The sequence below is a fragment of the Triplophysa rosa genome, linkage group LG5 (assembly GCF_024868665.1).
Source record: "Triplophysa rosa linkage group LG5, Trosa_1v2, whole genome shotgun sequence".
NCBI lineage: Eukaryota > Metazoa > Chordata > Actinopteri > Cypriniformes > Nemacheilidae > Triplophysa > Triplophysa rosa.
The window spans coordinates 27,059,473-27,074,698 of record NC_079894.1 but is presented as its reverse complement, the minus strand read 5'-3'; the positions used below and the strand labels follow the sequence as shown (position 1 = coordinate 27,074,698).

The 15,226-nt window shown below is 39.2% G+C and overlaps 1 protein-coding gene across 1 annotated transcript in view; it reads right to left on the bottom strand.

Annotated features, from left to right (window-relative positions):
- Positions 1-1,189: 1,189 nt before the first annotated feature.
- gna11b (guanine nucleotide binding protein (G protein), alpha 11b (Gq class)) overlaps positions 1,190-15,226 on the bottom strand; it is a 47,714-nt gene continuing 33,677 nt past the window's right edge. Inside the window, exons 4-7 of the mRNA XM_057333325.1 lie at positions 9,074-9,202; positions 6,988-7,117; positions 5,840-5,993; positions 1,190-5,592 (exon numbers count right to left, since the gene is read on the bottom strand). Of these exons, the coding sequence (XP_057189308.1) occupies positions 5,402-5,592; positions 5,840-5,993; positions 6,988-7,117; positions 9,074-9,202 (604 nt within the window). The 3' untranslated portion in view covers positions 1,190-5,401. The remainder of the gene's footprint in view (positions 5,593-5,839; positions 5,994-6,987; positions 7,118-9,073; positions 9,203-15,226) is intronic.

Sequence of the window (15,226 nt, the reverse complement as noted above, 5' to 3'; positions counted from 1 at the left end):
TGCGTCATTAATATTCATGATCCCTTGCTATACTAGGGTTCGTCCATCCGCATGCGGGATTTGAGGCCCATCTTAAAATGTCAACGGGATGAGCTGCTGTTGTTCCTGGTGAGCGGACAGCGCCTCCAACGTGCAACACCGGCAACTGCACCCACGAAGCAAAAAATGACAGCATTACAATTCAACGGTGTCCACTGTGGTCAAATACCAGGAAGACCTCTTGTCTTATAGAAAAACGTATGTTAAGGACATATGTGCATTTTCAATTTTATGTAACAATATTTTTGGACACTATTTAATCGCCTTTAGTGTTTAAGGCACTGAAATGTTTCTGCAGTGATAAAATACATAAAAAATACATTTAATGATTATTCGAGAACCTTCATTTGTTTAAATTGGTAAATATTCTATAATAATGACAATGTAAATTTTGGACTCAATTTGGACAGAGTTTATTATTTGAGCTCAAAAAATCTACTCCTAAGGCATCAGTATGAATAATAGGCCTACTATGGTTTAATACAGTTGTTTTCAAACTGGTGGCCACAGTTTCAACATTTTATTAAACATAGAATTGATCAAATTCTGTTTTTAAGGGTCAGAGAAAATTGCTATCAATCTAAGGCCTTGTTTCACAGACAGCTTAAGCCAGGACTAAGCCTTAGTTGAATTAAGATATTTATGTCGCTTTTATAAAAATGCCTTACATTACTGGTGTGCATCTTGAGACAAAACACTGGCACTGATATATTTCTGGGCAAGTTATATTCAGTATATTCATTTTAGTCTTGGACTCGCCTTAAGGCTCGTCTGTGAAACCGGGCCTAAATGTATTAATTTCCCATTGTAAGATTGAGATCGTATGGTTTCATAAATTTTCACTAGGGCCCACACACTGAAAAAGTTTGAGAACCAATGATTTAATAAAGGCAAGCCAATTTGTCATTAATTTAAATAAATACCTGTTGAAAGCATACAATACAATAATCTTTGACATGACACAAGGGATTAATTGCATAAAATTCTATGTAGTATTTTAGACATAAAATCTGGTGCATCTGTTTAAAGGCTGCGAAATATCATTCCATATCTGACAAAACCCTGAATGTTGACAACAGAAAATAACTAATACAATATCACGAAGTGGTTTGAGCACTTCCTGCAAAGAAAACAAGTTCAGACCATAAGCAAGTATAGGAACAAATTTATTTAAATTTAAAACAGATACTTTATAGTTTTCGTTTTTTGAGAAGGCGGTTATGAAAATCATTTCCATGTTTGAATGAGGTTCAGGCAACAGTGGTTGAAATGAAACAAACACAAATAAAAATGACAAAATATGGCATAAATGTTATAAATCAATTTCCACTATCTCTCCTCGGCTCGAGGATTTCACTGTGTTTGTCTGAACCCAAAACTCTCACCTGGACAATGAGCACGTCCTTTAATAATGACAATTCCTTAAAAAAAGAAGAGAAAACAGCAGTTTATCTTCAAACTTAAATACAAAGTAAAACTGTTCACTCTCATATTTAGTGTTTTGAAAAGGGGACCGTGTCTAATCTCGCGGTCCGCACGTCATTTGGACAACAATTGGCACTTGTTACGAGTCCGTCTCAGAGAATGGGGATTGGCACGCACAATATAATACAACATTTACATTTGGTATAATTACAAAACAAAAGGGTAAAGAAGCAGAAAAAAGATGGGAAACCAAATAAAATGACGCAACCACCGTGTCAGAAAGAACTGAGTGGTCCTGGACATAGCAGTTTTCAGGTAAAGTGCTATAATGAAGAACGGGATTAGAAGCAAATATTTCAGGTTTGTCTGGGTCTGAACCTCAACCATTCAGTCCATTCGACATGCAGATGTGTGTAACCCGTCCCTAGCCGCACACAAGCTTATACGATATTAAGCAACTGGGGCATTGCTGGTCATCAACACATGAATAGTTTTTACATTTTTGGTTGCATGATGGACTATCGCGAAACCCGCGTTGTTGCCCCACGCCCAAATTCCACGCCCAAATTCCAATAGAAATCACTGGATTCACATTAAAACTTACTTTGTGCGAACACAGACGCAAGCGCTTGGACGACGCACGATGCAACGTCAGGACTTGTCATTGATCTGTTTACTGCGGAACTAAAGAAAGATAAGCATAACATTTCTCTCAACCACACGGTGGACCATCAGGACGTCGGCCAACAAAGTTAGACCTGAGGAGGAGTTAATGATTCGCTGCCGTGTTCAGTGTACATCAAAGCATACAAACAGATGAACGTTTGTTGGCAAAAGATCCAATATTTCATCTCTTCTGCTTCCAGAGCGTTTGGCCTCCAAACCTCGATCTACTGTGTCCTACAGACGAAATAAGTGTGCTTGTTACATGACTACCGATCCTGAAATGCCCGAAAACGTCACACGGTTCACAGAGGTAGAGGTTCTTTCGGGAAAGGGCAACACAAGACGTCTGGAACTGGCACATTAAAGAAGTAACACACTTGAAGATGTGATATGTGTAGCTCATGCTGTTGAGTGTCGCTTAGCTTGCTGTTTATTCGGGCCTCAAAGCGATCATTTTCTTTGTGGCACCCAAAACCAAAAAAGTGCATTAATAACAATCGAGCTCCGCGGCCGGAGCAACGCATCATTTGCAACCGATGCGTTCAAAACAACAAAGATCCACGCTGACAAAAACTTTCTGAGCCACGTCCCATGACTTTAGAGAGAGAGAGACGCATACGGTTCATCAAGTAAACAATGCACAGCCACATGTTGCACTACGGTGTTTATCCAATACTTCTTATAAGATGTTTTTAAAGCTTATTTAGTGTTTAACTGCCACAAATCTAACTCACTACGAACAACTAAGAACTAGAAATGACCGCAGGGTTTACAGACGGTGACCGGCGAATCCCACAGAAACACTGAAGTACGTGGGTTCAGTTTACAAAGAACACATCAGGTTTCATTTCCAAATATGCTTCTTCAATAAAGCGACCAGATAAAATACACAAGATTTTGGTGTGATGGGAAGTTACTGGTTGAAATGACCCCATTTGACAAAACCCAAATTCTTCAGACTGCTCGACCAAGCACTTAGATCTTGAAGCTGTGAGCAGATCTGCATCTGCCCCGTCTCTGGTTTTCGTTATCTTAGCCCTTGATGAAAATGAATGCAACATCACATGTATAAAATATGAACTGTAAAATAACACGTTTTGCCTATCTGTGCATCACAAACACAATGAGGGAAGCAAAGCAAACCAAATGAAAGTAGAACTCTGAATGAAAAGTCACTACTTGCAAGCGTATATCTTCAAATCACAGATCAAAAGTGTCTATTTTCAAATGGTACATTTCCTATGTTCTTTTTAGGCACAGCACCTACACATCATTTGGAAATGTAAAAAAACCCCGAATCCGTAGGAAAGTGAAACGTGTGATTTTGGAAATATATTTATAGTACAATATATTGTGTGGAACATAATGGCAACAATCAAGTTTGGGGAAAAACAAATGAAACAATAAAAAATGGTATCAAACGGAAGTTTTTTACAGCAGTACAGACACTCGTCTTCTATTTCTGTCTTATAACTTGGGAGTGCTTCAAATACGAAAGAGGAAACGATAGAATTCAAATTATCAACAACTTCAAATCTGGTCCATAAATTACATAAATAAAAGGTTCTTTAAGTCATCCTTTCTTTCGCTTAAAATCATACTTTTCTCTCATATAACATTCACACTGTAGAGGACGTCGTTCTCCGGGGAAAATCTGAAATGGGAAATATTCCCATCGATCTAGTTTTCCCTGTGAAGTTTCTCAGACCTTTGCTCATAACCGTACGTCATCTCTTAAAATCTTGTATGTCCTCTACGCGTTATATCTGCGTATTCATAGTGACAAAAAATAATGAAAACCAGAAGAATCACAGTATCGATAATATTGTAATTCATAAGAAAACCGTACACAATTACCAAAGTGATTTTTTTCTTTCTTTTTTGCCAAAGATAGTGTACCACAGACGTTTTGTACACAAGCAATAATGTGTATACGTATTTACAAATATAAATATACACAATCAATTAACTTCAGCGCATAAATGCTCACCAGCCCCTGCCCCGCCCCCCCCCCGATCCTCCCGCGAACCCACTTAAACTCTACGGTGTGTTTTTTTGCGTAAACAAACGATGAACTGCGTGTTTCCAACCCAGATTCTGATAAAGTATTGAGAAAAAAGAAATTCACGCGCTCTGAGCGATACGCTTCTAATAATACACTTCATTTAGATCATCACTACGCTGCTGTTATAAAATCAAAACATTAAACCGGGGAAAACGAGACCTCTGGGGAAGGAAGCAACGCAATCGTTTTAAATGTGAAAATCTGCAGAACAAAACCTACCGCGTGTGTATAATCCTGTTTCGCACACATTTAAAAATCTTACCCATCAATAACTGACTGCTTTTATAATTTATTTTATATATGATAGCAGAAGTAGCTACTTATCATTAAAAACGTTTTAAAATGATCATCTCAGCAATATACACAGATTTATTGAATTGGTTTCATCTCTCCTTCTCGTGCGTTGTATCGTTTTGCTTACATATGCATTCTTACACTATTTTCGTTCATCGTTTTTTTAAAGATTTTTTTGTTAGTTTTTTTTTGCGATGCTCTCACATGAAGTTTACATTCATCGATGCGAGTTGAAGACTAGCCACACCGAGATATTCATCTCTGCGACAGAAAGGTTCTCCACACCGTCGGTGGAACCCGCTGGAACCCACTGGGTTCTAGAATCCGCCGGAATCCCTGGAATACAAGAAGATTCAATGGATCCGTTTCGGAACTTCTGGCACCACAGCACTAGTCCTCGTGTCCATGTACAAGTATGTAAATATGTCGTGATTTCTTTTTTTCAGGGCTGTGAAAACCACATTTTTCATTCATCCAGGCAGAATTCTGAGAAAAACAGATGGCGTGATTGGAGCGAGCGATACAGTACAGGAAGGAACATCACCTCCAGTTTTCAGGCCGACGCATTGCAGACCGTTCACTAGCGCCACGCGTCACATCTCCACCGGTCCAACATGGAACGCGTGCAGGTCAGAATCTAACACCCTTTGTCAAATTCGAGATGGTCAAATTTGATAAAAGGACAGAGGCCTTTGACGAGAGCTGCAGAGGAGAAGCGGACAGACTTTGGCAAAATAACGATGAGAGCAAGAGATGTCCGAAAAAGTCAGGAAGTTGGAAAAGAAAACCGCGTGTCACTGATAGTGTGTATGATCTCGTGTGTGTGTTGTATGTGGACGTAGGTGTGTGTGCACGCTCTGCGGGTGCCTGTTCTGCTGACTGGTGAGAGGGGCGATGGACCCGCTGGACGTCTCACACCAGGTTATACTCCTTCAGGTTCAGCTGCAGGATGGTGTCCTTCACCGCCGCGAACACGAAGCGGATGTTCTCCGTGTCGGTGGCGCAGGTGAAATGTGAGTAGATGATCTTGTCGCTGTCGGGGTTCAGATCCACAAACATCTTCAGGATGAACTCCCGCGCGGCCTGGGCATCCCGCTGGGGTCCTGGGAAAAATAAGAGCGTATGTCAAAACTAACAGAGCCTCTCTTGAAAAACTGTAGAACTGTTCAATTCAACTGAACCAAGCAGCTCTGAGATGAACGACAGCTTTAATATTCCATACTAATCTATCCCGACCCTTCAAACATATCAAAGAAAACCAAAATATCTTATTTACATTGTTTCTTACACGAAACCAGTCTAGATAACTAATACAATTGTATTTCATTGTAATACCAGAAGCAGACCTACCATCAAACTCAGGGAAGTAGTCGACCAGGTGCGAGTAAGTGATCTTCTCCTCCAGCAGGTCCTTCTTGTTGAGGAAGAGGATGACGGAGGAGTTTTGGAACCATGGATATGTGATTATCGTCCTGAACAGAGCCTTGCTCTCCTCCATACGATTCTGAAGAGAATGAGAGCATTATCATTGTCTGAATAAAGACATCAAACACTTGTTTTCAGTGTTGGGCAAGTTACTCCGAGAAAGTAATTAATTACTAGTTACTAATTACATATTCAATAGTGTAATTAGATTACTGTACAAAAAGTATTTAATTACTTATTACTAATTACTTTCTATATCCTATATCAACCTTGATGAGTTAAGTGATCAGAAGTAACTAATTAAATTACAGAAAAATTAGAGTAATCCCTTACATTACTTTTTCAAGGGGAAGTAATTAAATTACAGTAACGAATTACTTAGTAACTAGTTACACCCAACACTGCTTGTTTTTATGAAGGATTCACCAAGAGGAACAAAATAATACAATGCCTTTATCTGGATCTATTTACTTAGAGGCATTCACTTCCGTTTTTCAAGATATTTAGCCATTTTTGAATACAAAATTCGTTTTTAAAAAGGCCATTTCCAACAATATTCTCAGAAAAAAAGTATGAAGTACAAGTGCTATTTAATCAATTTTCTATAAAAACGAATGTTCCATTTCTATCCATTTTTATAGTAATTTTCTGACAGTTTTACGAGGAATTTTAGGGCCTATATAAGGTGCATACATGTCACATTTCATATATTTTTGATCATTTAACTTGTTAACTAACTTATCAATCTTATCACTCATCAGCCTTAAATTTATTCATCTTACACATCTCTTCCGTCAACACCTGACTGATCAGTTCTGACTTTTATCTCTTTTCTAATCTTTAAAAAAAAAAAGAAAAAAAAAACCTTAGCTCTGTATACTGTGATAGGTTATATGAGACCAAATTTCTTTTATTGCACTTATGCTTTCTGTTGTTCCAATGGCTTCCGTTGTTTCCCTCATCTGTAAGTCGCTTTGGATAAAAGCGTCTGCTAAATGACTAAATGTAAATGTATCATCTGTGTTGAGGTAAAATAAAGGATTATTTTTAGATGTTATTAGAGGGAGACTTACCTCATTGTCCGACTCCACCAGAACCTGATCATACTCGCTCAAAGCCACCAGGAACATGATGGACGTCACATTCTCAAAACAGTGTATCCACTTCCTGCGCTCTGACCTCTGACCCCCGACATCAACCATTCTAAGAGAGAAAGAGAGTACTTGTGTCATTGGTTCTTTACGTTCATTATAAAAGAATAACTGTCAGGGTTTGACAAGGGAGAGAACCCAATCGCAGGCAGCGGGAGATGAAGGGGTTAAACAGAAAGCTTTATTGAAAACAAGACACGCAAAACAAAAACCCACAGTGGGGAAAACAAGACACGATAATAATGGAAATCATAAAACAGGAACATAAACTGACTAAACTAAACTACAAAGACTAACACACTAGACAAAACTACGATGAACTAACAATAACTAGACTCACGGAACCACCAGGAACAGGAAACAAGCATGGGACAGGAAACTTTGAACATACAGCACAGAGGTAAGCATACAGACACGGAATCGTATACAATACACGAGCACATGACAAAGAAACATGAGGGCATTAAATAGGGCAAGACAAACGAGGAATAATGACACAGGGCAGGTGGGAAACATCAGACACGGCAGGGAAGCAATACATGAAACGAGAGGGGCGGGGCCAATGACAAGACAAGAGAAAGCACATGAGATGTCAAAACATAAACAACCCATAGCTTTCTCACTTAAAACCTAAGGGCTCTGTCCCGATCCTGCCACACGACTAGAAATTCAGAAACAAGCGGGCAGGACCGTGACAAATAACTACACAGCCCTGTTTCATATATACAGTAATGGACAAAACTTTTGCCCTCGAATAATTGACGCCTTCACCACTTATTTAAATGATTTATTAATTACTAAAGATGTATTGCATGTATGTTGTGTAGTTGTGCTTGGTGTGTAAACTGAAGCTCAGCTTTGAGAGGAATTCAAAGAGGCTTAACAAAATTACTTTACAAATTTTTTTTAACAGTCTTAAAAAAAGTTGCTTCGTATTTAGAAGACGAATATTTTATCCATAAACAGCGGCTGTAATTTCAGTTTCAGTGGTTAAAGAGCCACAGCGCCTCCTGGTGGCGTCTGGGCTTCAGTCCTGAGCCAGCAGTTCACAGAGGAGCCTTTTGATTAATGAAGCCCTGTAGGATTGGCTGCTTAAAATAAAGTTCCTTCAGATAGAAACGTCCTCATTTCCTTCGGCCAGGGGCTTGGTGACCTAATTCTGAACATACACGAGCTCATAATGTAGGACGAGTTTTCACATTCTCTCTGCACTCACCAGCCAACTTTGGCAAGAGGACAGACAGAAACGGGGAGAGAGACAGGGTGAGAGGGTGCGTGTCTGTGAGATGCGTGAAAGGCCAGAGAGACCGACCGTGTGTGCGTGATGTGACCGCACCGCCATTCAAAAACTCTGGGATTTACTCTTCCCACAAGCTCCACGCGAGCATCGTGAGGGTTTAAGAGTTTTACCGAGATTAAAAACCACAGAGCTGATGGTAATCATTTATTGAGTCAATATGGCAGAGAGGACAAAAATAATCTCCTCTGTTTCCATGAATTTTCATATGGTCAGACACACAGAAGTGATGCTGAAAACTGGGGTGGAGGGATAGCGATTTTATGAAAACAGAACGCAAGCACGCAAGCTGATTAATGCAAAAACTTCAAGCAAAGTTTGTACCATTTGCCTGATGGATACAAGTCCTTCAAAAATGAATCATAATTTCGCAAAATCTATCATAACAAAGGCCTGCTCTTTTCTGTTTGATGCCGATATAAGTTCACCAACAACCTTCAGGCAAATATACGTAGACCAGGCTAGATGAAAACCGTTTTGTGAGTTTACATGGGTCAATAAAGACAAAAAATAAATCAATAAAAGTGCAAAACTTGGGATGACTGCGTGATTCCATCTTCGTAGGTCACGTGCTAGGCAGTCGTCTAAGGAACTGATGGAAAACATTAATAACTCTCATTCCTAACCTACATTCTCCAGGGAAAAAAAGGCATTCTAGTTCAACTCCTAAATTTCAGAAACGATGACGGATAATTGGTTAGCGTCCTCTACCTGAAAATGATGCTTTGAAGGTCAAACGGGTATTCGATAATGCCTGTGGTCGGGATTCGAACCCTCAGCACATCCTGCTGGGTGGGAAGGTAGGAGTGCTCAGCAATACGGTCCATATCAGACAGATAACTACAGAAAAGGAGACAGAAACACATGATAGTTGATCTATGAGCCTAGTCGTTATGTTATGCATGTCTAGTATGACAAATATTGAAGAGATTACCAGAGGTAATCTTTGGTTATGTTCAAATATGGTGTACTGCTTTACTGCACAGTATACACTACACTAATTACTATTAGTACGTAAAACAGTATGCATTATGCAACAAAAACATTTCAAATGTTAGTACAGTAGTCTAGTACAGTAACGTTTTTGTCACACGACCTCATTGTGAATGTTTATTTTAGCAAATGGTGTCTGCTTGTTATCTTGGACATAAAAAGTGGTTTCGTTTTAAATGCCATTTTGTGTGTGTAAAAATAATAAAGCAGTTTGAGCGAATAACGAATAAAGAATTGAGATGTCGAAACATATCGAGTCACAACAAACATTACCACCGGTATCCATCAACCAATTTTCTTAAATATTCAAACTGTTAAAGGAACAGTTCACCCAAAAATGAAAATTCTGTCATTATTTACTCGCCTTCAAATCTGTATAAGTTTCTTAGTTCTCATGAACAAAAATATGAAAGATATTTGGACAAATGCTTGAAACCAAACAGTTCTTGACCACCATTGACTCCCATAGTAGGAGTCTTTGTTCTGTTGAACCCAAAAGAAGATATTTTGAAGAATGTAGGAAAGCAAACCGCTCTGGGGCACTTTTGACTCGTAACTGTTTGGTTACAAGCATTCTTCCAAATATCTTTCTGTGTTCGTCAGACAAAGAAAAACCTGAGGGTGAATAAATCACGACAGAATTTTTATTTTTAGATTAACTGTCCCTTTAAATACTAAAATTCACCATTCACCAAAAACCTCATCTGAATGCAGACAATGTTTGAACACGATTAAATACCTATAAATACTCAACTGTTTCCACACAAACAGTCAATAAAATGCATTTCTAATTTTAAAATAAGATTTATCCAGGACATTTTTTCTCAATGACCACAAACTGAGCATATTACTGTGTTGTCTTTAAAAATGTGAATTTAAGACTTGATAAAAGACAAAACCCTTGTGTTTGATGCTCTATGAGTGAACTGGCCTTCAGTGGTGTCAGGCACACATCACAGCATGTTAGTATTCACACTATAAATGTGATGTGGCCGTATGCATCCCTGATCCTCTCCGAACATGACACACACAGCGTAACGCTCTTTATTTGTATGAAGTGCTGTCCACCCGAGACGAATGTCAAAACCGGATGTAAACCGACAGCTTGCTTAGGAAATGTGAGTGAACCGATTGGTTTGACAAGTTCATGCGAATGAACCCGTTTCAAATATTCAATTCAATTCAATTTTATTTATATAGCGCTTTTCACAATGTGCATTGTTCCAAAGCAGCTTTACAGGAGCAAATAAGAAAAACACAGAAAGGTAAAACACAGCACAGTGCATGGTGTTTATAGACCAAGCAAGATCATTATAATAAATAATATCTAATAAATAAATAATGAATAAATAAATGCAGTCTCCCGGTGAGCAAGCCAACACTGCACTGCTGTGGCGAGGAACCCAAACTCCAATGATGAATAAATGGAGAAAAAAAAACCTCGGGAGAAACCAGGCTCAGCCGGGAGGGCCAGATCTCCTCTGACGTGTCATAGCTACACTCAGTGACCCCGACCAAAGCCACCGAGCAACGTCCACGAAGAACAGGGAGAGCCCACGAGCCACGACCCAGGAAGCCCCACCCGCCGAAACCGTGCAGGTCCAACCCGGTCCCATTCCGCGATCAACAACAGACAACAGAGGAACAACCAGGGAAAAATAGTAATGGCATAATTAACTTTATTCCTCTGTTGTCCGACATCGACCACAAAACAAGACCAACCAGACCAGACCCACACAGTCCCAACAAATGAAAAACCCCCGAACCACAACCATGGTTTTGTGATGGAATTGTCTGAGCTGGGCCGGTCAGATGGTCGCCTTTTTTTTGGGTGGTGATGGAATTGCCTTGGATGGAGCTGGGATGGTCAGTCAGTCTGCAGGCTCTCGCAGGAGGATGGCACAGGATTTTCCGATGTAGCTGGCGTAATCTCTAGTTGGGGATGGGAATATGACGTTCATCTGGATCTGGCGGAATCTCTCCCTACCTCGGGATGGGCATCCCAAGGCGAGGGCAGAAAGAGAATAATTAGCGTAGCTGCTGTTCATTAGCTATGTATTAGTGAATGCTTGGCTGAAAAGATGTGTCTTTAATCTAGATTTAAATTGGGAGAGTGTGTCTGACCCTCGAATAGTATCGGGGAGGCTATTCCAGAGTTTAGGTGCTACGTATGAGAAAGCTCTACCCCCTTTGGTGGATTTAGTTATTCTAGGTGTTATCAAAAGTCTGGAGTTTTGAGATCTTAGAGAGCGTGATGGGTTGTAGTGTGGTAGAAGCTCTGTTATGTAGGTAGGGGCTAAACCGTTTAAGGCTTTATAAGTAATTAAAAGAACTTTAAAGTCAATACGATACTTAATGGGTAACCAGTGAAGGGTTGATAACATTGGGGTTATGTGATCGTATTTTCTGGACCTGGTTAGAACTCTGGCAGCTGCATTCTGAACTAACTGTAGTTTGTTTATTGATGCTGCAGGACAACCACTAAGCAGTGCATTACAGTAGTCAAGTCTTGAGGTCACAAATGCATGAATAAGCTTCTCTGCATCAGCCACACATAAAATATTTCGCAATTTGGCAACATTTCTAAGGTGGAAGAAGGCTGTTTTTGTGACATTTGAGATGTGATTTTTAAATGACAGGTTGCTGTCTAATATAACGCCAAGGTCTTTAACTGTATTTGTTGGAGTAACAGTGCAGCCTTCAATTTGCAGGTCATAATCCGAAATATTCTGCTCACGTGTCTTTGGTCCGATAAGTAATATTTCTGTTTTATTAGAATTTAAAAGAAGGAAATTACAAGTCATCCAATGCTTTATATCGTCGATGCACTCTGCCAATTTGGATAGTTGGAAGGAATCATCTGGTCTTGATGAGATATACAGTATAGCTGAGTATCATCTGCATAACAGTGGAAGCTAATTCCATGTTTTCTAATAATGTTTCCAAGGGGCAGCATGTATATGGAGAATAGCAAGGGTCCTAAAACCGATCCCTGAGGTAATCCATAATTTACTTGCGTTAGATTTGATGATTCCCCATTTAAATGGACAAATTGATGTCTGTCTGATAAGTAAGATCTGAACCATTGTAGTGCTTGTCCCTGAATACCGGTATAATTGTGTAAGCGATCTAGAAGTATTTTATGGTCTACAGTATCGAACGCAGCACTAAGGTCAAGCAGGACTAAGAGTGAGATGTTACCTTTATCTGATGCTATAAGCAGGTCGTTTGTAATTTTAACGAGCGCAGTTTCAGTACTATGATGCGGTCTAAAGCCTGACTGGAATTTTTCGTGTATGTCATTATTTTGTAAGAAAGAGCACAACTGAGTGGACACTACTTTTTCTAGTATTTTAGACAGGTAAGGGAGATTTGAAATCGGTCTATAGTTTCCTAGTTCATTGGGGTCTAAGTTTGGTTTCTTGATAAGAGGCTTAATGACGGCCAGTTTAAAGGGTCCTGGGAGATGGCCTAGATTAATTGACGAGTTGATAATGTTATAAATGGGCTCAATTGCAACGGGTAATAACTCTTTTAATAGTTTAGTTGGTATGGGGTCTAATAAGCAAGTTGTAGGTTTAGATGTTTCAATAAGTTTAATTAAATCTTCCTGTTTTATAGGTGAAAAACACTGTAGCCTTTCTTTTGGGGCGATGGTTGGTACTAATTTATAGGACAGACTTGGAGGTTGAGTTTTTACTATTTTGTCTCGTATGTTTTCGATTTTCTCTGTAAAAAAATTCATGAAATCATTGCTACCAAGGTGCGGCGGAATACCCAGGTCAGGTGAAGTCTGTTTATTTGTTAGTTTAGCAACTGTACTAAATAAAAACCTTGGATTGTTTTTGTTAGTTTCTATTATGTTACGGAGGTGCTCAGCCTTTGCTGCTTTTAGTGCCTTTTTATAACAGTTTGCACTCTCTTTCCACGCAATTTTAAAGACCTCTAATTGGGTTTGTTTCCATATTGGGTTTGTTTCCATAAATAATTCTCCTGATTCAGTTCCTTTATTGTAGTTACACATTTATTTAAAAAGGGCCCGTCCAACAACGTTTAACGCGTCGTGACTAAACAAATGGCGCCAATGTGAGTGTGCACACCAACGTGGAAAACGGCAGGCATTTTTTTTAAACGCCTCGGGCTCGTTTTTTTGGTTTGACGCGCCGTGAACAGGCCTTCCAATGAGATTGGCGCTTTTGTTCACGTGCCTGGAGCTGCTGAAGTCACAGTAAAACACGACTTGGTGGCGCTCAAGCACAAAACTGTCTTGTCGAGCACACATTGACGAAGAGGAAGCGAGACGAATTCTTTTTCTGTGTGACAAGCGAGTGTCAGAAGCATAAAGTTGCACAGCGCCACCTTGTGTACCGGGGTGTTTCTGTTTTTTATGAACGCCAAAAAACGTCTCGAAAAACACTGGCGATAAGCGCGTGCGATTAACGTCCCGGTCTGTACATACCTTAAACGTTGTAAAACATACGATTTTTATATAATTTTATATCGCTTTTAGATATTTAATCAGCATTTCTAGATATATTGTGATCAATCCAGTCGAGTGTCTGTTGAATTTCAATAAAATCAAACCTCAGGAGTGACATAAAGTCACCCAACAGCAATGTGAAAGACTGACAGCATGATAAGACACATGAAAACTGTGATCAAAATCCAGGTTATCACACTTTTCCCCTAAATACATGTAGAAATATGACAGTTGTATTGCTTAAAGGTGAATCTGTACTTGTTTTCTTTGCAGTATTTGAGGTCTGAAAAAAGACTTCTGTATTGTTATTGTTATTGTTACTGTTATTTTCACCCGTTTCTCCAGTTTTCATTTTCTGAAAATAAATGCAAATAGGAACTATATTTTTATATGAAAATTGGTAGAAATACTGTTAGTAGTTCACAGAACGAAACAAAAATGATAATTTTACCTCAACACATACTTATAAACAGTAAATTCAGAAAAACTCTTGGTATTTTTCCGCAGCTGTTTATGAAGAGTTCAGATGCAAAACCCTCTAACTCCGTCAGATGACTTCAGGTTTAAATAAGCAATTTTCATCAGGTTCCTACATTAACTTTCAGAAATACTAAGTATTTCGGACCGGGCAGAGTTTGGTATTTAGCAGGTTTTAAATATATATTATTTAAAGCGATAGTTCACACAAAAATGAAATTCTGTCATGAATTACTCACTCTCTAGTCGTTCCAAACCTATACATTTCTTTGTTTGGTTGAACACAGAGAAAGATGTTTGGAAGAATGTTGGTAACCAAACAGTTTTTGGACCCCATTGACCACCATAGTAGGGAAAATGACAATGGTAGTCAAAAGTGCCCCAGAACTGTTTGCTTTCCTACGTTCTTCAAAATATCTTCCTTTGTTTTCAACAGAACAAAAAAATTATAAAGTAATTTTTCCTACTATGGGAGTCAATGGGGGGCGAGATCTGTTTGGTCATCAGAACAAAGACATTTATACATTTAGAACAACTCAAAGGTGATTGTGACAGAATTTTTTTGGGGGGTGAACTGTCTCTTTACGTAATCTATAATATGCGTGGAGAGCATTCACATATCGTAATCTCATTTTTGACGGAGATGGTTTTTAGAGGGTTTTGCATCGAAACTCTCCATATTCAGTTATCGAATGTGTGATGAGTGATGTGATGTATTACCCTATCAAACCAGCAGGGGGTGTGATTCCCATGACCCGCCGATGACCAATGTAGAGCTTCATGCATCACAGTGTATTAATGGGGAGAATTCACACAGAGAGCCTTCATATTTTAATGGGCCAGCAGAAGAAATAGGATGAGACTCACTGTCGCCAGATCGTTCTATTAGAACATCTAGCTTCAGAGATACAAGC